The following is a 24,306-nucleotide window of genomic DNA, read 5'->3' on the forward strand; positions in this document are numbered from 1 at the left end:
CGGTGAAAACCAGTGATAGACGATGCAAACCCTCTTCCCCACGAGGCGTCATTTTTTTTAGGCAAATTTTGAGAAATAGCCTTATTTATGAGTTCTCATTGCAAATCAAAAGATGACCTGTGCAGGAGCATATTTTGCAATGACTTATTATTCAAAATGTTTCTTCATTGTAGTTTTCAGACTATAATAATAACATTTGGAGTGCACACATACACCTAAAACTTATAAACTACTGTCATAATTAGTGAAAATGCAATTACAGTGTGTCAAATCTGCAAACACTGAGGGAGGAAATTAACCCTGAGCTACCCGGGTGGGAGGAAATCAACACTGGACGTCCTAAACAAAGAGGTTTATCCCACAGAGTCGGGAACGCCCTAGTCCCCGCCCCCTAGCGAAAATCCCGCCAGCCATTGGTCAGAATGTCGCACTACGCCCCTCTGATTGGCTGGCGGCCTCGTCACTGAACGTCTGTTGTTCGCAGTCGCCTCAGAGCGCCTGTGACAGTGGACTGCTTTGATTCATGCTGTTGTGGAGCCTCCTTTTTGGATTTGGAGAACAATTAATGCGAGCAGAACAGAGCGCATGAAGGTATGTTCACACGGAAAGGTTGTGGGAAATGTGGCTACATGGCTTCCAGAAATGAAGCCTCCAATTTGGTTGTTTTTTTTTTTTTTTTTTAGCGTGGAAGCAAAATGCAAAAGTCCATAGACAGGTTTCTGACCCAACCTGATTTTTGCTCGGTATGCGTGGTGCTTTGCCATTTCTGGTTAGGCTAAGTGAAACTTTACACATAAGACTGCGCTAAACAATAATGCTAACATTATATTTCGAGTAAAGATAAGAGTAACAATCGCTGAGAAGCAGCTGGTCTCATGTTGAGTTCATTTTCAGGCTAATGGGTGTGAGTACTTCAGTTCACATTGATGCAGTATTGATTTGACCATTATCACTCCAGGCAATCTATATAGGAAATGGCTAATTTGGTGTTTCTGTGATGTCTGTGACATTTAGCAGTTGAAGTCAATGTTGCCAACACGGAAAATGATAGTCCCTTGTGTCAGACAAAGGCCCAGGACGGCAGGTGGATCCTCTGCTGCTCCAGAGCAACTGCTGGAATCATTTTTATTGCTGTGAACACAGTGAGCAGCCACAGCACTGATCCTTCCTGGTTACTGAGTGAAGTCTAACCCAGACTTTGTTAGGTTCCTGAGAGAAATGACTGCAAAGGAAAAAAAAGGGGGAGGAAAACAGTGAATTGTGTCTGAATGCACGCAAGCATGGAGACATCTTTATAGACTTGTAAAACTGGCTTGATCATCATTTGCTGCTTTGCATACACGTACCATTTCTTGACAAGACCATTAAAATGCCAGCAGGTTATTAGTTCACCACAAAGCCAAACTGCAGCGCTGCCATTTGAAACCACGCAGCAGAGGGGGATTCAGGGAGTTACTCTTGAGAGATGCTTCCCATGGTGTGGGCATCCCTGGAATGTTGGGATGATTTTCCATGGAAGCTGATTTACAGATATCGGGTGACCCATGGTGATTTTTGCCTACATTGACAGCCAGTAACTCAAACACACACACATTAATATCTGACTTGTATCAGTGTTTGTGTGCGGTGTGTTTGGCCACAATTTAATAGCCATAAAATGACTAGTGACTCACACTTTGTTGCTTCGCTGTAAATGCGTGGTGAGCCACAGAATGCAGTGAGGAATTTGGACATTGCTGAGGGAAAGTAAACAGCACACTTGAGATTCAACCTTCGCTGGCAGTAAAGAGGAGAGGAGAGATTTGTTTAAAGCGAAGGTGAAGACAGTTGCTTTCACTTTTAACGCAGGAGGGTGACAAATGAGTAGGGAAAAAACACAACAAATGAAACTGAATGGCTGAATGGAATCAAATGCAGATCCTGTCTCAAAGGAACACCTATAGATTTGAAATCCATGTGATAGATAGTGGGCGGCACGGTGGTGTGGTGGTTAGCACTGTCGCCTCACAGCAAGAGGGTTCCTGGTTCAATCCCAGGTGCGGAGTTTGCATGTTCTCCCCGTGTTAGCGTGGGTTTTCTCAGGGTACTCCGGCTTCCTCCCACAGTCCAAAGACATGAAATTTCAGTTAATTGGTGACTCTAAACTGGCCATAGGTGTGAATGTGAGTGTGAATGGTTGTTTGTCTCTATGTGTCAGCCCTGTGATATCTGGCAACCTGTCCAGGGTGTACCCTGCCTCTCGCCCAATGCCAGCTGGGATAGGCTCCAGCCCCCCCACGATCCCCAAGAGGATAAGCAGTTAGAAAATGGATGGATGATAGATAATGGGCAGCACGGTGGTGTGGTGGTTAGCACTGTCACCTCACAGCAAGAGGATTCCTTGTTCGATCCCAGTTGTGGGAGCCCTTCTGTGTGGAGTTTGCATGTTCTCCCCGTGTCAGCGTGGGTTTTCTCCGGGTACTCCGGCTTCCTCCCATTTTGTCATTAATTGGTGACACTAAATTGGCTGCAAGAGGGTTCCTTGTTTGATCCCGGGTGCGGAGTTTGCATGTTCTCCTCGTGTCAGCGTGGGTCTTCTCTGGGTACTCCGTCTTCCTCCCACAGCCCAAAGACATGCAGGCTGGGGATAGGCCCTAAATTGGCCGTAGGTGTGAATGTGAGTGTGAATGGTTGTCTGTCTCTATGTGTCAACCCTGCAATAGTCCTGGCGACCTGTCCAGGGTGTACCCCTACTCTTGCCCAATGTCAGCCCGTGACCCTCAAGAGGATAAGTGGTTAGAAAATGATGGATGATAGATAATGTTTTGTATCACCAGAGGAACAACCCTCTACTAGAGTTGTTCTTGCAGCTCAACACCTTACAAAGACACTTAAATGTGGATTTATCTCACACAGGTTGTACAGCAAGTATGCATCCTGCACACTGTAAACTCTTAAAGGGGAGCTGCATTTTGTGGATCCACAGAATGTTTGTTCTCTCTTTTATACCCAAATTAGCCTTTTGCTATTGTAGTGTCCTCTGTTCTGAAACAGAAGATGTACCTATGTACTCAGAACATTCCCCTGGATGCTCTCAGTGTGAAATATCTAGACCATCTTAACCAATTCATTGTCTGTGGAGCAGCTCAAGTCCAAATTGTTCAAGTCAACTAATATTTTTGTGCTCTCTTAGACCATACGAATAACATGTATAAATTGTGTAAATGGGCGTAGTTCCCCTTTAAGGCATCCTGCGCTGAGCTTTGTTATTTGACGTCAGTTTGTTGAGAGAGAACGCTATAATATGTAAGAGAACTGGCGATCATCAAAGCTGCCATTATCTGACTTCCCAGTTTGCTCATACCTTGTCAAACACATGATTAATACTCGGGAAGCAGCCCCACCACTACAAGGGACTGATAACAGCCTGAGAGCGACTTCACCCAAGATGAAGTCAACTGTGTTTAGTCTTTCTCTTGATTTTAAGGATGACGTCAGCTGTGTGAGGTGTGTTATGTCTGAACCCTATGACTATGACTGGACCTAGCTGATGAATCACAGGATACAGTAGAAGGAGTGCAGGGTGGCTAATACCTTAAGAGATGTCTCAAACCATCGCATTCGCCTAACGCTGGCAATATTCGGAGCATACTGAATCTTCGCAGAGGGAACCGAATGGAGCAGACAACTGTCCTCAGTCCCTCAGCAACTTAACATGCAGATATGCTAATGACTTCCTGTTTATAACCCTGAGCACAACCCAGTGAGGCCACAGATGGGACCCCTAGTCCCATCCTATATCAGCTCTGTGCCACTCACTGACAAAATGCACTCAGACAAGCCGCTACTAAGTGCTATACTACACATAAATCCATTCATAACACCCAGTAGAATTGTAGTTCTGGACTAAGTAGATCATTCTGACGGCATTTTATGTTCATTTGCTTCTTTTATGTAATAGAAATAACCAGTAAGGACTACTTCTATCTCTTATTCCCTCTCACCTGCTCTGTTTTCTCAGGATGAGAAGATGAATGTGGAGGCTCTAAGCAGAGCAGAGCTGCTGACTCTCCTCAGTGTCCTGGAGGGAGAGCTGGAGGCTCAGGATGTGGTCATACATGCCCTCAGGGTGAGTTGGCCACTACATGTGATACACACAAATCCCCCAATTGACACTTTCATACACATCACAGAACACCTCACATTAATTTATCAGCCATAGAGACATAATAATAACTGAAAAATAATATGATAGCCATCCCAGCAAGAAACCTATTAAAGGGATACTTTGCCAGTTTTCAACCAGTTCTGTATCATAGAAGTGTGGGCAGTATGTGTAAATGAACACCTTCTCTCCGTCTTACCAGCGCCCAGATCTCCCTGCTCATCTCTCAGCTCAAATCACCAGCTCTAGGGCTTTTGCTTGAACTACAGATTGTACTACTGCATTTTAATATGCCTGTCACCATGGACACCAAGAGTAGAGAAGCGGATCGAGAGAGAGAGACGCACCCCTCTTTTTCTCTTTCTCACTTAAACTCAAACCAAACTGCGATCAAACGGTAAAACTAGGAGGTGCTAACATAATATAAACCCAGATTCTGTTACTGTATTGCCTATTCTTACCTATAATGTCCGCGGAAACATATTTTAGTTCACTGTTTGGCTGTAATAGGAGAATTTGTGAACAGTAATAGGGTGCCACACTATTTCCTTTATTGTAAAAACGGAGGCTGAAAAACAGAGATCAAGGGGTAAAATTGGTGCTGATCGAATATGGACCAATATTCTGTAACTGCGTTGTCTATTTCTAGTCTACAATGTTTTAAGAAACATATTTTAGCTAACCATTTAAATGTAATTCATGGTCGTTAGTTACCAGCAGGCCACCATATTGCTTTCTGCAGAAAAACTGCCAAGCTCGCATTATGCCACCCACCAGCGAGAGCATTTAGGTGCGGCGCAGTGCATTCTGGTAGTGGTGGGTTTTCTACCTCTTGAGCTAAAGCAGAAGTCCTTTTCCTCTGCTTTCCTATGCTTTTTTCATGTAGCATTGATATCAGCGGTATTTGTGTCCTTCTTCTGCATAGCCTAGTTTTATGAAAAGACCGTCTTTCCAGCTGTGAAATACTTCTTTAAATAAAACACACTCTTTTGTCTGTCTGTACCGAAGAGATCCTCAGACACTAAAATTAACCTGTTTCAGCATTACACCCCCCCAAAAAGAATGTGAGCTAGCAGGGAGGGGATATGTAAACAGGAAGCAAAGGAAACAGAACTAGTAAAGACAATGGCACAGGAGTCATTCTGGTTTCCCAGGCCCCTTTTTTCCACCAGAGCTACAACATTCTTACTAGTCAGACCAGTTGAAATATGTGTTTCTTATTTTCAGCTTTTTTTTGTTTAATTCAGGTACTAGTCAGACCTGAATATGTCCACATTGTGTCTAGACCCGGTTCAGACTGACTGCAGCTCATACCTGGTGCCTTAAGTAACTGTTTGTGGGCAAGTTTATTTTAATCTGGGAAACTCCCATTGCTGCTGAGCAGAAAGAAGATTTTGGTGGCTGTTTGGCACCTTGCCTCGGGTACATACATCAAACCTTTTGGGAGAGTTTTTTGGCTCTGGCAAATCAGTGGTATCCAACTGTGTTTTGAACGCTAAACAGACTCCGGAGATGACAAGGCAGTCTTTCAAGGCAGTCGGAGATGAATTAGCATTAATGCTATGTGCATCTCAAACGACCCTTGAATGTTTTAAGCTACATTGTCCACTTGAATCAGCCAAGTGCACATTGTGAACAGCACCTCAGACATCATCCAACAACAATCTTAAATCCTCAGTTTTGTGCAGCTCATTCATTCATATTCAAGTGAAAGAGCATAGCCTTCCTTCAGCTACAATGCTTTGCAGTGTTTGAGTCTAGTCTGATTGGCTCTCTCCGTGCCCCCGGCTGCTTTTCACACTCACGGCCGCAGCAGCTGCTCCATGCTTGGATGAAGCCGCTTGGACCCTGAATGCTTGACTCATTGCCTGAAATAGCGATTGAGGTTGTTTTAAGGACAAGTAGCGGCCATGACTGTCTTGTTCTAATGAACAGGCCTTGATAGTGAAGTTTATCTAGCAAGCAAGCGAGGCTGTAATCATGAGAGAATTTCAGCGCCAGGGCCTGAAGGGAAGCCAATCTAACCACACCAGCTCAGCTACATCTTTGATGGCAGTTGTCCAGATCGGAGGCAGGTCGGGTTTGCCCCAAACTTGATGCACACAGTCATTGACCTTAGGACTAATGTACAGTCGCCATGCTGTCTGTACTTATTCCTTTTTCCATATCTCTAGCTATACTGCTTGTTTTCCTCTCCCTCCTTCCCTCCTTCTCTCTTCCTCACACAGTCACATTACGGGGGGTCTTTCATGTTTGACCGTGACCCATGTCCTGTCTGCCCACTTGCTCACACACATACACACACACATGCCTCTGGTGGGCCAGTAAGAGGCTGCAGTGTTTATTGTGAAGAGGATGTACAGAGTTGTAGGCTCAAATCACTTACTTCCCCTGTTCCCACTGGGGGCCTGCACACCAGTTTTACTGACTGGGCCACGCCATGATAGATTGTGTGCAGACATGCGGCTGCAGAGGGGAGCGTCAAGGATTGATAAGAGGCAAATGGGCCCAGTATTGAGCTCTGTGTCTGTGCATTAATTTGGCACCTAGGAAGTGTTTGTATGATCTGTCTTTCTCTGTCTTTCTCATTTTCCCACTGGGATTTTTCCCTGGATCTCGATGTGTTTTTTTCTTTTCGCCCTATTCTCAACTTTGTCAGCTCACATGCCACATCAACCAAACCCAGTGTGTGTCAATACTGTTTACTCATATGTAAGGGCAGATAAGAAAGGCAAAAGAGGCTCTTGAATCCTCGCCACTCTATTCCAACTTTAAATATTTTCCCCTCTCAGCAGCAAGTACTTGGGATGCCTGCAGACTGCTCAGGACAACCGCATTCAGGCGCCTTATTAACCCTTTCTTCACCCGAAACCCCTAGAGACTTGGAACAGTATCAGTGTTTGCTCACTTGCAAGATGTCGTCATTTTTGAGACTTGTCTCTACAGTTTCTTGACTGTACTGTTTTTAAGTTCTCATCGCTAAGGAGACAGATAAGCAGTTTTACTAGAGGGAACATTCCTGAGAACATGACACCCGAAACAGGTCCTGCATTCCAACAGGAGTGGCATATCTTTTGAGGTGATGATTGTCTATATCTATACAGGAACTAATGCTATTATTATCTCCTCTCTGTCAGGCACACATGGCATAAATCCAACATAGAGCAGGTTCTCAGTAGCTCAAAGGAATGCCAGTTAAAGCTATGAAAACAGACCTACACCTGCCATTTAAATCCTCCGCTCTGAAGTCAGTTCTTGATTGTTCTCGAGCTACTTTGGAGACACTGAGTTAGCAAGTGAAGACGGTGGGAAACAAACTTGATCTCTGAATATAAGACTTTGCGATCTCGAGAACATGTGGCTGTAAATGTTGCCGCGTGACAATGGATTGAACTGTTTTTGTTGTCGTACCAAGGCCGTCTGGTCAGTGTGGTTAAAATGTTGCAGTCATGCTCAGCAGGGCCTGTCTTGTTTTCCACATGATGTCATATCCTGTAATCCTAAAATGCTTTGTCTATTTTTGCAGGCTGACGTCTTTTCCCGACTCCATAAAACAATGGGGCCTGGCCAGAATGTGCTATTCAGATAAGATTGTGTATTCTGTTCCTCAGCAAGAATCACTGCCCAATTTGGACATGTTGTTACGATCGGTTAAGGGAGTATATGATAAAAAGAAAGAGCAGAAACTACACAGACGGTGTGCTTAAAAGCAAAGCCTTGTAATGCACACTGGTTTCTGATGTCAAGGAAGTGCTTCCATATCAACAGCCTGAGCCCGAGGCCTGAGAGAGTAAAGCTCCCTGACCTGAAAATGCTGAGATGACATCAAATGTTACCTTCCTGCTTTTATTCTTAAAAACAGGTGCACAGACAAACACCTACACGCACCATGTCACATTCACGGCAAAGATTAGTACGTGTGAGAGAAACGATTGTTTTTGTTTCCCCTTAGGATGCCTTTTTATGGCAGCCTCTCTTATCCCTAGAACCAGCTTGAAAATAAAGTATCATATCTGTAATGGTAACAAGCTCCACCCTTTGCTGCTGTTTGCACTGAACAGCAGATTATTTGCCAGCTACAAATAGAATAGTGATGTAGGAGGTCAGTCTGAGATAAGAAAAATCACTGCTTTCCCAACGCAGTTTGTGCTTGTGTCGGCGTTGGTGAAGTATGGAGTTTAATTTTTGACCCAGGAAATGCCAGAGCACTTCCTTGTTTCACCCAATGATATGTTATGCTTCTCTTAAAACATTGCCTGACCAAAGAGTGAGAGCACCTGCTCCCGTGTTTCATCACTAACCACTGATGATAGCGTCTGAGGCAGTTAAACATTACTTGGAAGTCTCGTTGCACAGCCCATAAAGTAAAGTGAGGCTTTGTTTGGCATCTTCCCAGTTATCTTAGTGCCATCTGTGTTTAATGTGTGGGTGGGAGGTGTGGAGGGTACGGCTTGAGCCTTAAGCACACACCTTAGCTTACACTTCAAAAAGCACATACTTAAAATCTCATCTTTCTCTCCCGCACAGAAGTGTCTCCCTCTCACTCTGCTGTGTGCTCTGCACCATCTGCATGAGACACCACTGTATGTTCTGTTCTGTAGAGACTGATGTGGCCTGCCTTGCACATAATGTGACCCCCAGTTTGTGCTTTTGGTGAACTTCCTGGATGGTAAATGTACACATTTGGATGTATTTGTCATGATTTTAACAAAGCATTTAATGACATCAGTGATGCAGAGCAACATGTGCAAATGGCTTATTCTCACCAGTTATTCATTTCTAATACTGATTAACCTCCAAGGACAATTTGTACAATCTGAGTGAGTTCTACACCAGGTCGATTCAGGACCAAAATGACAAATGTTCTCATCATGGGAATGTCACTTAAAGGGGAACTATGCTCATTTTCAAATTGTGCGCTTACCGGAAATGACGACCACAAATTAGCTAGTTAGCAAACTAGCATTAGCATCCGTTATCATTCCAAATCATTACAGACTGCTAAATTAACCCAATAAACATACTGCTGGCTTATACCTGACAACAATATAGTGGTGCTTAGTGCAAAAAACACATGTATTTGTACAATGCAGTGACAGTCCTCGGCCGCTATTTCCAGTTTGAAAAGTGGTCCCTCCCCTTCCGCTACGTAGCCAAAATGGCGACCATTGAGGGCGAGAAGTGTCCATAGTTCCACACTCGACTTCTTGACCTTTTTGAGTGCACCATCCGGGTACTCCTAGTGCACTGCATTGTTCCATACTTCTCAGTGTGAATGCACTTATGCGCTCAAAATATTAAGTGTAAGTACAGAAGTACGCGATTTGAGACATAGCATAAGTGTTTCTAATGTTAGATCTTTTTGGAGATTGTTCCATGTCCGAGGTGCGGAGTAGGAGAATGCTAGCCTGGAAATCCAGACTCAAATCTAGAAAGATTTTGAGTCTGGCCCTCACCGATACACCCTTCCTACCCAAGGGGCGGCACTAACTGAGGCATTTCAAATGCCGCCTCACGCAATTGGATAGCACTATAGCCAATCAGAGCAAAATACAAGGTGACGTATTCATTGCACTAAGCCCCATTTGTTTGCTGAACAGTGGGGCTAACTGATATATTTTGCTTTTGCGGTATCCCGTTGGCAAAACAGCAAAAACATCCATTCTGGAAACGAAGGCTTCTAGGGCAGTCTTCTGTTCCTCTCTCAAGGAAGAAGATAAGTGTAGTTGGCTTAGCGTTTCTTCCAAAGCTAAATTGAATGGACGCGGTCCTTTGGCAGCTGCCATCTTGGCTGCTTACTTTTTGACTCCTACGGCGCAGCGCCATCGTCATCATGTTATGCCCGCCCAGAGCCCGCCTCTGTCAGATAGGCTGATCTGATTGGTCCGATTGGTGATTCGGCGGGCTCTGCTTGTCGGGGCCAGATTCCCGAGCAGTGCAAATTTGAATTTGCTAGGGGCGGGGCATCTGGATTTCCAGGTTAGGAGAATGCAGTTTTCCCCAGATGTGTTAAAACCCAGGGTACATTGAAAAGCAACCAACTGGAGAAGCGTAGCTGGTAACTACCAGAGCTGACACACATAAGAGTGCAGAGGTAGTTTGCCCAATATTGCTTTATAGATGAAAATATACTGGTGCTGTTGTCTGCAAATGATCAATGATGTCCAACCCATCAAATCATAAAGAACGCAGTACTTTTACTTGATGACATCACAAGTTTGAGACTTTTGTCTGGTCTCTGGCGTGTCTGAGAGAGAGTAGCTCCTGCTCACAAATATTGATTGAACTTTCTTAGACCTTGGAAATAACATATTGTGTTCCCCTTCAGTGAGAGTGTATGTTTATGTGAAGAGATGTCAGGACTCAAAACTGCTATAATTAATACTTTTTAAATACATAATGTGAATTGAGTCGCTGCAAGTGTCAGACCCACAAAGATTTATCACCCAACTCTCTTGCAACTCTTGCACTATAGTTTCACTTTAAGCCTCACAGCCTCCGTATGATTATGATTTTGTTGTACAGCACTCCATTGTCACACATTTGCCTTTTCACTTGTTCAGTTCCTCTGAATCAATTAATGCTGCTTTAAGTAGGTACATTTGCAGTTTGGTTTTTCCCAAGACAATACTACATACTCTTATCCTATCAAAGTGTTGTGCAGATAATGATTATATTGTCTTCAGTGGCTGGTTAGCTAGTCATTAGTCCCCAGCACCAGGCTGTCACAGCAAACTCCATTTCTAGTGCTCAGCCGGCCGGAATGTGATATGATATTATTTTTATGGTAATTGTTTTACATTTTTGCGACTGGTGCCTCAGAGAAAGACTTCATAGTTTAAATATAATTGGTGTCCAGAGCTGGTCTTAATACAAAAAGTTGAATGAGTAAATTGAATCTTTGATTGATAATGAAAAACAAGCAGGAGCTTTTATCCTGGCTTGTAGTCACTATCTCACTTTCCCATTTTGCATTTCCCTTTTGTAATTTCTTAATGCTCTAATGACCAGCACCAACAAAATGGGTCAGAGCCCTCCGTGTCTGTTTGAGTTTGCAGCCTCACCAGCTCTGTTAAATCAGATGTGACTGCCAGTGGATAGATACCTCTCACCTGCCAAGGCCTGTTATTCAGCACTGCTGACAAGTGGGCCATTGACGATATGTCCTTCTCCACTATTAAGTAGAGCAGAGTAGCCATCCACTCCCCTGGTTGAAAAACTGCACTACTAAAGTCTTACACCCTCATCCAACACTGAAGCCAGAGACATAAATCTGAACAAGATCCAACACCAGAGGGTCTGCGGCTGACCCACTGTCGTCTTTTGTTGTCCTCGTTGTTTACTTAACATTTCAGCCTGTCTCCTTTTCTCCTCTTAGACAATTACCCGGGACTGTGCTTGGCTTGCACTGCTGATTTATTATAAAGCGTCTCGATAAGTAAACTCCTTTTTAGGGGGGGTTGAAGTAACAGAATAAAACTAAAAGACACCCTAATACACATTAATTTTGCTGTTTAACAACAGTAAAATGGCGGAGCATCCTGATGCATTGTCCCCTGTCCTCTTGTTGCTTGCACGGGACTCCTAAAGTTCCATGAAAGAAGCTTTTCATATCTGACAGGTCTGGTCCTGCTGTCCTTTTGTCTCTGTGTGCCTAACGGTTCATCTGAAGAGAGGACTAATTCACCAGGAAGGCATACTTTTCACATAACCCCCTCTGCAAAGCTTCAGGATTTTAGATGTTGCCTCGGAGACAGCCAGTTATGCAGCATGGTGTGCAAAAACATACACCAGCTGCGTATTTACAGATGCACACGCATGTAGATATATGCATGCATATGTATTCATCCTCGTTCTGATTGCGTGTACATTTTTTTTCTTGCACCTGCAGTATTATTTAGGAGTCAGATTAAGGGCTAAACTGTACATTTGTAACAGGAGATATGCACCCAGTACCATTCAGAGCTGCTGACTTCATTGTGTGACAGTCATTACAGAGGCTCTCTAAGGTAACAGGACTCCCTGGCTCTTCTCAGCTCACACAAGGACATGATTGTGCCTTGCGGCTGTAGGTAACTGACTGACAGAGAATTTTTTGCAGGTGAAAAGCATCAGGTTGTCTTTCACACCTCATTACAGCTGCAGGAATGCATTAGAGGATACACGCTGTTGAAGGAGGCAATGCTCAAACAAGCTGTAGCGCACATGTCTCAATAGCTATGCTGCATGAAAATGCAGAGGAATTCTTACATACTCCATGCAGATTAATTATTGATTATAAAACAATGAATTAATAGCGTGTAATATATTCCTTCCCATGTCTTAGTGGTAGAAACATTTGTCGTCAGTAGTGAAACAGAAATGAGAGCTTTCCAGCACAGAGGGTTTGCTTGTTGTGCCTTCTCATAAAGGAAAGCACACTCTGTCATTATGATCAGAACTATCCCTAGAAAACCACAGGAGACCAGACCCTAGGCTAGATCCGCTACACACACACACACACACACACACACACACACACACACAATCCAATCTCAGCCTGGCCCTTAATAGCCTGTTTGAACAGTTATTTAACTCAGGAAGCTGCAGTTTTGTCTCCAGCGAGATGGCAAAGCTTTACGGCTTTACTCCAAAGCCCAGCACACAAACACATGCACACAGCCACAGGTACATGCACACACACTGGCCTACACACACATTCATATTTTCAAATACAAAAGTGGGAAAAAGAGACACTGGCGTACTACACACACTCATACCCACTCTCACACATTTGAAGCCTGCTGGGTCAGGCATAGAGACAATGCCTAAGACTGAAGGCATTGAGACAGTGTCTTTGTTCAAGTCCTGTAATCTCTTCGCTGAGGGTCGCATTCTTTGTTCAGCCAGAGAGAGAGCCTCAAATACAGCCTCCTTACTGATGCCCTCAGGGTGTGAGTGTGTATTTGTGCTGCCACAGTCTGAGAGCGTGTGAGAAAAAGAGGCTGACAGAGAGGCGGAAGTAGAAAGAGGCATTTTTCTGAGAAATGATGATGAACAGTCCGAGAAATGCAGTGCCATGCGTGTTTGGGCAGGGAGGCAAAAGGGGGGGGGGGCCAGAGGACCAGGGTGTCTGATGAGGACTGCATGGGGAGACAGCGACGGGTGTCCCGAGGGCACGTGGAGTGAACCCTGTGGCTTGTGCTGACATCACTAGTAGCACCAGCTGACCGCGCATGCCTCCAGAACTAAAAACTACTCACTGTATGCAGTTAATGAGACCTCCCGATGATATATCAGGGCGACCCGGAGTGAGGTCAACAAGGCCCTGTCACGTGTCACTTCACTGCTTGTCATTCTGGCCTGTTTCTCTCAAACGAGCCTGAATAGCGTGCGGTAAATGGAAACTAGTTTAGCTGCCTGTGTTTCGTCCCTCGGGGTGTCATTTTTACCCTGAAACGAGTGTGCTATCACTTTATATTACATTATTTTGTTTTTGGTTTAGGTATAATCTAACCTCTTCATTAGAAACAGCTGTGTGTAGAAGTGTGTGTGTGTGTGTGTGTGTGATTTCATGGCTCGGTCCTTCACCCCTGCATCCCTGGGGAGGAGTTAACATCTGCCCCTGGTGGGGGTTGCACAGCCGCGCCTCACCTCTTTGTGTTTGGGTTTAGGGGAGAGACCATCTGCTTGTGCTCACACTGACAATAACATCACTCCACGCTGATTTCCTGCTCACACAGACACACACTCACTTCTGAGTCTATGTCCAGTGGTGATATGATGCGTAAAAGTCTCTTCTCTTCATACAGTGTGTTTGTGATGAGTTTGTGTTTTTCTTGGCACTGACAGCTGGGCCTCGTGTTATCTTCCTAACACATTTTGTCCTGTGCTGCAGTGTGGAAAGGAGACCTCATCGTGTCAAACCCATGCACTGACATACACAAACACACTGGTCATTTTTTTCTGCTCAGTCAGGACTGAACATGTACATGGACATACAGTACATACAGCCACAAGTCGACATTAAAGGCAAACACAGCTCTTGGTGAGATTCACTCCAGCACCTGCTGTTAATTGAGCAGCCAAACACTACAATAACATGTGTGCTGTATGTTTGTGTGTATCCAGGCTCAGCACAGAGATGCTTTCGTCCAGGAGCGCTACGGCCAGTATGATCTCAGCGATCCATTCCTGGCCCTGCAGCGGGACAACGAGTCCGCGGAGCGCCAGGACACGCTCACCCAGCCTCACACGCACCTGCAGGGCCGGGCGGTGGGCCCAAACCCTCTGGCTGTGCTTAAACTGGTTATGGCTCACTGCAAGAGGATGCAGGAGAGGATGATGGGACAGCTAGCCGCTGCTGAGAGCAGACACAGGAGGGTAAGTAACACAGCCGTGAACACACATTCAACGACTTGTATAGCTCACCCGTCTTCATTTCAGATTTGCGTGTCTGGGCGATGTTGCAACCGCCCAAGTGCCCAGCCAATGTCACACTGGGGCTCACACTCGTACAATAGGCTTGTTGTGTGTGTGAATGTATGTGTGTGTCTATTTGTCTCTGTGATTCTCTCATAGACTTGGCTTGGGGGAGTGAGTGAGGCAGACAGACAGCAGCCGCACCCAGTGCTTAGGGGGGATATGGAGCTTAATCACAGCAGAGCTCATAAACACACAACCTATAGACTGTCTATGAGTGAACTGTGGCTTAATGAGGCTGACGAAACCTTGAAATGAAGAAGAGGTTCTGTTTTTCAGGCTGAATAGTCAGGGAGTACCTTTCACAGAAGGAAACTTCCGAGAAAAATAAATCAACGTTTGAGAGTGTTGTCAAATTCATGCACTGAATCCTGCAACAAGAAACCTGCCTGCATGCCACGTGATTTCATTGTTCCATTGTTTGATAGATGATAGCTGATCTGGAGGAGGAGAAACGACGGCGTGCCCAGGAGTCTGCGCACAGTGATGATTTCACCTTTATGCTGCAGACTGAAAGAGACAAACTGCTGCATCAGGTATGACTGACGTGTTAGAGTCACCACAAGTGCATGCGCTGTTGCACTCTGTGTGCGTGCATTTGTATGTGTTGGGTGACGTCTTAGGAAAACTGGTGCTCACAATTCTTGCTGATCGAGGAGCACATCTGGTAGAGGAGATATTTCTGTTTCCGTTTGCCCTCCCTGCGCTCCTCCTCTTTCCCTCTCCTCTGCCTGTCTGCACTGTGTCCTTCCTCACAGTGGCAGTTGTGATTTAAAACCAAGCAACTGAGCAGGGAAGCATCGGTGCACTTCCACCGTGTAACTCGGTAGGGTGGAGAGGGCTTGGTCTGTCAAAGCACAGACGCACACAGTGCACCCATATGCGCAAGCACAGGGCTGTTCCAGAGGAAACACAGGAGGAAGAGGCCATTGTTTAGTTGTCCAGCAGCCATGTGGCTTTATGGCCTCAGGAAACCTGAGATAATGGATGTCCATGTCTAATGGAAGGTCAGCTGGCGCGCACACACGCTGTGAACACACACAATCAGTCACTACACAAACTCTGCACAAGGGCCTTATGTAAGAAGGGGTTCCTGAGTGTCTCCCAGTCTTCCTCAGGCTTTCCTGCCGGCGTTGTTTTTTGTACACTAATCATATACACTAGATTGTATTTCATCACCTCCCGTTTCCTCCCATTACTCATCAAAGCTTTTAAGCTGCCCAGTCACCGTCTGATGACCTCATGGCAAAGTGAACTTTCCATAAACATGCCCTGCAAGCAAATAATTATTTGACAAGGCAAAACATGAACAACCGCTTCTGTCTCTGTCTCTTCTGACTTTGAAACGGCACATTCTGTCCCTCATACACTTTCCTGATCCTGCATAATTCGAGTGGACCTGATTTAAATGCACTTTGAATGAAGCAAATAACCCAAACAAACAAGACACTGTCAGTTGCTCCCAACTCAGTTATAGTATCCACTTGTAGGAGTTAAATGCAAATTACATATCCAAATGTGTCCTTTTCTGGGAAAACAAATGTGTTTTTCAAAAACAAAAAGGGAAAGTTTCTCATCCTGTGTTGGATCATATGTAACAAAGTAGTGTTATTTTGCCTCCTTGTGGTCAAATGTGGAAAAGCTGCCTCGCTCTGACTCGTATCTTTCTCCCTGTCTTTTCTAGTTGGAAGCACAACAAGCAACAGTGCGGAAGTTAGAGAAGGAACAAGTGCAGGCAGTGAGCCAGGCGGAGGAGTCACTGTCCCAGCAGCAGCAGCTCTCCTCGACCCTGACCCTGGAGCTCCAGAAAGCGAGCAGCCAGGCGCAGGAGGAGGCTCAGAAGGTCTCCCAACTTCGCACCTTGCTGCAAGAGGAGACCAGCGCCCTGGAGAAGCTCCGGGGGGTTCTCGAAGATGAAAGGAGCAGGGCAGCCCAGCTAGAGGCCAGGTCCGAGAGGCAGCTGGCTGAGTTCGACACGGAGCGAGAGCAGCTGAAAGCCCGGATCGGCAAAGAGGAGGAGAGGAGTAGGGAGCTTGAGAGACAGCTGGAGGAGCTGCGGAAGAGGTTAACTGAAACTGGAGGATGTAAAGAGGAGGTAAAGGAGGCTGCGACAGAGGCGAAGGAATCACTTTCCCAGACGACGGTGGTGTCCACCTCCGTTCAGACTGAGCCTGACGGAAAGATAACTGTCACTCCTAAATCGTCTTCACTGTCAAAGGTCAATGGCCATCACACACATAAAGAGACGGAGCCGACACAGGAGGGGAGAGGAGCAGAAAATGGAAGCGTGGTAGAGAATGGGGGAGGAGCACCTTTACATTCCCCTCTTCACCCTCATCCACACACTCACCCTCACTCTCCCTCCAGCACGGCCTCCTCTTCCCTCTCTTCTTCTCCAATTTCCTCCCCCGTTCTCGCCAAGCGTCTGGGCAGCCCAGGCTTTCATCAATCCTCCTACCAGGCTGGTGTCAACCAGCGATTCCAGGCAGCCAGGCACAAGTTCCAAAGCCAGGCCGAACTGGAGCAGCAGCAGCATGGCGGCCCTCTGTCACCCAGGGACCTCTCCCCCACCACCACCTCCTCCATCCCTCCCCCACTGGAGCACAGCTCAGCTAAGCAGCTGGCCCGCAACACTGTCACTCAGGTGCTGTCCCGCTTCACCAGCCAGCAGGCCGGCGTCAAGCTGGCACCAATCAGCAGCTCTCCATTTGGTACGGACTACCGCAACCTAGCAGCCTCTCCTCCTGGGGGGAGGTCACCTTCTTCAGGGCCTCTGTCACCTGGAATTCGCTCCCCGCTCACTCCTCGCTCAGAGAGGACCCATCCTCCTCCGATCCCGCCCAAGAAGCCAGGCATGAGTCCAACTCCAGGCTCCCCAAATCACTCAGCTCGGACCAGCCTTTTCCCAGAGCTGACGGGGAACTGCGGACACAGCAACAGTGGGCAGGACGGAGCCAAGGAGCCAGACTTGGTTTTGTCGTCTAGCAGCTAACGGCCACATCGAATAAACAAACTCTTGAATAAGTCAGGCCTAAATCAGCAGTTACTGTAATAGTCATCTTTGCCAGCCCTTAAAGCAACTTTTCAGCACACATAATCAGTACGCTTCAAAGCTGGACTGGTTAAAACAGATCCCTACCTCTGTATAACAACCTGAGGAAAAATCGGAGAGAACTATTTGAAAATATAGTATATTATGATTTTTTTTTAAAATATTACTATTAACATTCCTGCCTCTATTCCTTTATATAGATTTTTTTTAAGTTCTAGATTTAAGATATTTATGTTGTTTTCCACTTTAACCCTTTATGAAGGGTGTTTAGAAATCATATATACTGTATATAAAGACACCAAGCTGACCTGTTTGGTTCTGAAGAACAAAATGTTAACAAGATTTCATAGTACAGTACAACACTCCTTTTTTCTTTTCCTTTAATGCTCACATTGCCAGTCCTGTTAGCATAATGAAAGACTCTTGTCAGAGGCAACACTGTATAGCGAGTAGAAGGGCTAAAATATATGAATGCATAGTTTAGCAAACACATAGCGATCACCGTTCCACGATAAACGAGTGAGTAGTGTTTAAATGTTTTTCCAGTAAATCCTTAACGCAGTTCCTGTTGAGACGGCCCATGAAAAGACTATTAGACTGTAAATAGACGAAAGAATTCACAGTTGATTTTCTATGAATGAACATCACATGCATGTGGTTTTTTTCTATTACACTTGTCATGAATACACTGAAACTTCGAAGGGAGAGCACACTTTGTGCTACATTACTGTATAAAACTGTATGTATACTTTTTTTTTAATTCAGGGAAGGTTAATTTCTGCTTTACCCAAACCAAGAACTGTTTTTCGATTATGTCTTTGGAGATATTCCATCAGTAAAATAGCGGTGACTAAAGGTTTGCATTTTGCTACTGTAACTGTTTCTATAGTACTGTATGTGTCAAATCATTTACATACATGTAGTGTTGTGTCCTGTCCTAACAGTGCTACACACCAGATGTTTGTCTTAGGTTTACCATGTTTTTTTGTTTGTTTTCTGGCTTTAAAATCAAGTGATTGAAATTAAATCTGCAGATTTCCACACAGTTTGAAGGGCAACATTCATCATCTGTCTCTAGTACATTCACATATCATGAACCCCTGCAACATCTAGTGCTGTTTTAAATAAATTACCCATGCCTTAAAGCGCATAGTGTGTCATAGTTTGTCCTGTTAAAACTTAGGCAATGTCACAATCTTCATTAACAAGCTCGCCAAGATGTTCAATCCATTTATTTGTACAACAGAATGGGGCAGTACAGTCTTGAGCTTTATAACTGATCGGCACACAGTTGTAGTATAGTGTGAGGGTTGAACACAGCACGTAGTATCGCTAACAAGTAACTGATCCAGAGTCAGCCTACTTAGACGTTATGTAACACACACAGTATGATATGGCCTTACAGAAGTCATGTGACGTATACAGTATATGATCTTGCCTTTACATGGCAACTGCTTTGCGTTCACTTGGCATCGACCAACACACAAACAGTTTGTTACAGTTAAAGAGTGCAATATTCTAAGACTCCAACAACAAAAAACCAGCGTATTAAAATAGAAATTTGCATACATGGGTGGGAGGATGGAGTTCTTTACCATAGGAAAGAGATTTTGGCAAATAAATCTTGGTTAATATGAGTATGTTTTCCTTTCACAAAGGAAAAGCTGTACAGCAATGGAGGTGGTGTTGCCAGTAAGTAACAGAACGGAGAATGCATTATAGATGCAACAGCGTCCAAGTTGCCTTATCTTAATTCAGTCATCAATGCTTGCGTGGGTGGAGACGTACATCATGGGAGCACAAGAGAAAACGGGTAAACACTCCCTCAGCCCTGACAGACACAGACAAACATACAGGTGCACAGTGCAGGAACAGAGCTATGCAGAGGATTGTGCCACTCCTAAAAGTTAACGGGTAGAAATACTGTCACGTCATTAGCAATGTATAGCTAAGATGTCAGGTCAGGATTACGTTAAGCTTGGTGCTGGTTAAAATGTCATATGACTGCTTTTCAATTACCTGTTAATGTCCCGATTACTGACGCACCTTATTTCCAATCCACCACAATGAAACAAAAACTTTCACAAAATTCAGATCCTGTCCAAAATCAAACCCTGATATGTGATGCTGTGCTTAATTTCTCTCGTCAGCTGCCTTGTACGGTCCTGATTCTTCTCTGTGTGTGCTGAGATCTCTGCATCAGTTTAACTCAGGAAAAATATTGTAACTTCTGACACCTGAATCTCGTGAGCTCTGCGATTCCTTCGATGGCTGAGTGAAGATTTAGTTCTTTAATGTGGCAGTCCTGAGCACAGCCCTGCACACTGACCCAACACAACTCTTTCACAACACACACCCAGAATTAACCACTTTTTCCCAACCATGATTATCTCCATAACCGCAACTTCCTTACAGCAGACGGATATCTGTGCCTAATAGTCTGCAAATCTTCAGTTATACTTTTTTTTGTTTTTTTTTCTTTTATTAATTCCTTGCCCCATACTGATATAGTTTTGCTTTGGTTAGTCCTTGCGCATGTATAGGCGGGTTGTGGGCCCAGTGGAGCGTGCGTCTCCCTGGTAAGTCCCTGACCTTCGACTAGGCATTCTGCATCTCCTTGCCAATTTTGTAACTTAGGATCTTATTCCAGTCGATCTTAGTGCGTGTGACAGGCAGCTGGCGACGCAGGGCCTTAAAGGTGGTGTCAGACATGGTCTGGTAGTTCTCACTGATTGCAGTCTGAGGGAAAAAAGCGGGAGGACAAATATTAAGTATAATATTTTTTACATAATTGTATTCCAAAATGTTCATGTATCTTTATGCATGTGTCGATAAAAGTAACATCCTTTATTTTAAACACTAGTATAACATGTAGTTGATAAAAGGTAGCTTACCTGGTAATCATTTTCCGCATTCTCAATAATATCAACAAATTCCTTGGCTGTCTGGGTTTCATTCTGTTTCAAAAAAACACACATATAGTCATCACCTTTTATCCTACTGATAGAGATCGATGACCTCCTCTTTATTTACAGCCAATCTTTAACTTTAAAAGCAACACAAGGATTATACCACTGCTAAAAGACTGCCGTGTACTTACAGTCACTGGTATTGATTCCTCTACCTCCTTATGGCTAACCAGCTGCACGTTCCCATCTTCATAGTAGTGCACCTGGAGACAGAGAGGAATTCCATTAGTAAGCTGTAGTTTTTGAGAAATATTTCTCCTTGACTTTTCATTCACGCAGATGGCCGCACTGAATTTAATTCACCTGGATTTTCAACACTCCCACCACCTGAGCAGTGGACTGACCGATGGTAAGCTTCCACTCTGACCTACAACGACCATTCCTGTGTTAGAGACAGAAAGAGAAGCCTTATATTACAAACAGACAGAAGCATCAGGACGCATACCAGAACTCAAAGACCAATATTTCACCACTTATGAAAGAAATATATGTAAGACTGTTCAATTATAAATTTGTGATAAAGCTGTATTATAAAAATTAGCCACAAATCCTAACATATATACATAAACAGATATGCTTTTAAAGATCTGTTTGAAGGGAGGTCACTATACCAGAAGTTTTTGGGTTGAAACTGATGTCCTTCAATGCAGGCTATGATCGTCTGCTGACCATCAACCGTTTTCCCATATACCTGCAACACAGATAGTATGGGCAAGCATGGGTATGGGTAAAATGTAGTTTATATTGCTTACATTACTGTTTTACCACATTTTTGTGTGTCTTACCGTGCAGACTCCAGTAGGGTAGTGCTCTTTCACGTAGGCACTAAGGGAGGTATCGCAGGCATCTCTCCAGCTTCTCAAGGCCGCCTCTCCTTCATATGGCTGCATGTCGCTTACCTCTTTTCTTAGGTGGTCGAAGCGGAACGCCAAACGGTTGCGGGGGTCCAGGAAGCGTCCCTGACCCAAGTCACCGTGCTCTGTGATCAGGACCTATCAATAAAGGAGAGTGAAAGATTGAAAACGGCTGGCTTGGACACTTGCTATTCTGGAATTAATAGGAAAGACTTAAGGATGAAACATACCGGCTCTTCGTAGCCCTCTAGTTTGGCAGGAGTAAACTGATCCATGTTGTACTGGGCAAAGGAGCTGGACAAACAGAATGGGCACAAAGGTATTGTAGGCATTCATAACATGACACCAAAATGTTTTCAATAAATATTTTCCATTGACCATTTGAAAGAGCTGAGAGTTGGGAATATTTCCCCCATATAGTACAGAGGCTTTGGTATTTCAGGCTGAGTAATTTATGAGTATCTGAATTTTTGGCGTTTGTCTTCACTGAGTGTTACTTACTGGGATGCCCCCTCCCTGAGGAGGTTGTCATTGTTGAGAAGAAGCCGCACATCTAGCAAGACAAAAAGGAACCAATATTTGTGCATTACTCTTATAAAACAAAACAAATACATAGCATTATCAGAGACCAATTATATTATATCATACTAAAGACAACATCATCATCATCATGCACATCTTGTCATAATCAGCTACTGCTTACCATTGAAGACTTCATTGAACTCTCCCGGGGGGGCATGAGTCACAAAGTTGGCCGCTATGCGGACCTGTGGAAGCAAATTAAACGCTACTAATTAATTTATCTTTCATGATAATATAACTTTCTGTGCTACAAATAGGCTACAAAGAGAGACACTACAAAATATTAGCGTCCCTCTTCAATTGGTAAAACAAAGCTGTGCTCAGACTTCCTCAAGTCTTCCTAAAAAAAAAGTAAAAAAAAAGTCAACTGTTTTGCTTTGCAGATGTTTATCTTTTGAGTATATGTGACAATACACTTTATATTCTGAGACTAATTGAGTTGAACTTCAACTATTCATAGCTAAAGTTAAACTAAATCATTCTCAGAATATGTAGGTGTGTTCATGAACTATCAGATATTCTCAATAGATAACCTATTACACATCTACAGAATAAAGCATTGAATCTCAATGCATAAACTGTTGAAATGTTACAGTTACTCTATAAACTATCTGTAGGTGGACTATCCAAATAAACTGTTACCAAATTCACTACCTACTTTGTACTTTGTTAGTAATTTGGCATCCAGTTGGAGCCTTATACACAGATGACATGATGCATTCTCAGTTTTGCAATGTCAATGATTCTTTATCCCATCATGAAGCCATTTAGACGTCTTGGTTTACATCTGTTCTGCTTAAACCAGATATGACTATTGTATCTCAATAAACAAGTCAATCAATTACGAAAATAGCAGCAAGGATGTTTTATGAAATAGACTAACGTGTAATTGTCATATTTCCATCAAAGCTTTTGTAATTTAGAGGGAAATGAAAGAGACATCAAGACACTGCTTTATGAACACGGAGTGGACACTGCCTTAGACAAGACATATCTAGACTATGTGTCATGTCGCTGTAAAATCATGCCATCAATTTGCCCTCAATTTTCCCGTTGACCCTCGATGAACCTTTAATCTTAAATATCTTTCATAGTCATCGAGAGCAAGTCGCCGTTCTTATTTTTAACTTTGAAACCACCCTGATTAAGTTCAGACTATAGTCTTAAATGGTAAAAGGCAAATTCAAGTAGCAGATCTGTGATTCATAATAATCTGAGCCTCCAACTGGTAATGTGTCCAGCTGCCACTGGAAGGGTGTCACTATCAGGCTCCATCTAAACTGTAGGCACCCATACCCTGATCCCAAGCCATGTGAGGCTAACAAGTATTTGAGCTGCAACTGTATCTGTTTGACCCAGAAATCCAAAGCAAAGTAACGTTAGCCGCTAATGTTAGCTAACATTACATGAGAGAAATACGTAGCCCCCCCCCCCCACTGTAATTACTGCACACTGGCATTGACACTGCAACGCGACTAATGGAAAGGGACGTCGAAACTTTTATTTTTCGTTAATTTAGCTAACGTTACAACCACTAACAAGTTTTCAGTGCAAGCGTCCAGTGGTTTAACCCCTCAACCAGCCTTTGATTTCGCCGCTAGCCAACTAAAAGCTTTTACTAGCATTGGCTAGTTAGCTAACGGTAGCTTAAAAACACTAGTTTATCTCATTTCGATACGTGGCCAAAAACTGGCGTTCCGTTTAGAAAACTTGACCGTTAATTCACGTTAACACTTAAGACGGTTGGCTCCCTGCAAATGAAAGAAAATGGCGTTGAGCAAAGAATAAAATAGTCTGCAAACCTTCTCTTCATCTGACAGCGGCTCCTCAAAGTCAGCCATCTTGGCTCTTTGTGACCCCACCTACCCCAGCTGACTGACAGAGGCAGTGCGATAGTTGACATTCACACAGAAGAAACAGAATTAATACAAGCCGCAAAGTAATTTTAAAATATGTTATGGTGCTTCTACATAGAACGCAATACACTCTAAATAATAACTTTGCATAAGCGCAATGTAAAATAGTATAAATATTATGGTTTACAACACAGGAGGGTTATAAAGGCACTGTTGTTTTATTCGTCTACAACTTCCTGTTGGGTGTTGCGGAGGTGATACGCCTTCAAAATAAAAGCATAGGCATCTGTTACTGCTATTAATAAACTGTGTAATCTGGTGGAAAATGTCCCATATTGTCTGGCACGTGATGTAGATTGCTGCATGTGATGTAATTATTATTATTTAT

General features: G+C 44.0%; 2 protein-coding genes across 2 annotated transcripts; one reads left to right on the forward strand and one right to left on the reverse strand.

Moving 5' to 3' along the window:
• The first annotated feature begins 487 nt into the window (after positions 1 to 487).
• On the forward strand, positions 488 to 18,802 carry cttnbp2nlb (CTTNBP2 N-terminal like b). The gene is made up of 5 exons (XM_033629990.2): positions 488 to 591; positions 4,001 to 4,108; positions 14,255 to 14,506; positions 15,034 to 15,141; positions 16,290 to 18,802. Exons 1-5 carry the CDS (start codon positions 586 to 588, stop codon positions 17,595 to 17,597), a joined length of 1,782 nt encoding a protein of 593 aa, XP_033485881.2. The 5' UTR covers positions 488 to 585; the 3' UTR covers positions 17,598 to 18,802.
• A 72-nt stretch (positions 18,803 to 18,874) lies between these two features.
• Positions 18,875 to 23,996, reverse strand: capza1b (capping actin protein of muscle Z-line subunit alpha 1b). Its single transcript, XM_033629991.2, has 10 exons — positions 23,865 to 23,996; positions 22,184 to 22,247; positions 21,982 to 22,033; positions 21,711 to 21,774; positions 21,412 to 21,618; positions 21,238 to 21,317; positions 20,930 to 21,008; positions 20,758 to 20,829; positions 20,552 to 20,614; positions 18,875 to 20,396 (listed from the first exon to the last, which is right to left on the reverse strand). Exons 1-10 carry the CDS (start codon positions 23,901 to 23,903, stop codon positions 20,256 to 20,258), a joined length of 861 nt encoding a protein of 286 aa, XP_033485882.1. The 5' UTR covers positions 23,904 to 23,996; the 3' UTR covers positions 18,875 to 20,255.
• Positions 23,997 to 24,306: the final 310 nt, after the last annotated feature.

The sequence above is a fragment of the Epinephelus lanceolatus genome, chromosome 8 (genome assembly GCF_041903045.1).
Source record: "Epinephelus lanceolatus isolate andai-2023 chromosome 8, ASM4190304v1, whole genome shotgun sequence".
Classification (NCBI taxonomy): domain Eukaryota; kingdom Metazoa; phylum Chordata; class Actinopteri; order Perciformes; family Serranidae; genus Epinephelus; species Epinephelus lanceolatus.

Excerpts from the sequence above, each read along its gene's own strand:
- capza1b (XM_033629991.2), bottom strand. The coding sequence starts at position 23,903 with ATGGCTGACTTTGAGGAGCCGCTGTCAGATGAAGAGAAG. Across the intron at positions 22,034-22,183 it reads GTTCAATGAAGTCTTCAATG|ATGTGCGGCTTCTTCTCAAC; the intron begins GTAAGCAGTAGC and ends TTGTCTTGCTAG. Across the intron at positions 21,318-21,411 it reads ACCCTACTGGAGTCTGCACG|GTATATGGGAAAACGGTTGA; the intron begins GTAAGACACACA and ends TCTGTGTTGCAG.
- cttnbp2nlb (XM_033629990.2), top strand. Across the intron at positions 4,109-14,254 it reads TGGTCATACATGCCCTCAGG|GCTCAGCACAGAGATGCTTT; the intron begins GTGAGTTGGCCA and ends GTGTGTATCCAG. Across the intron at positions 15,142-16,289 it reads GAGACAAACTGCTGCATCAG|TTGGAAGCACAACAAGCAAC; the intron begins GTATGACTGACG and ends TGTCTTTTCTAG.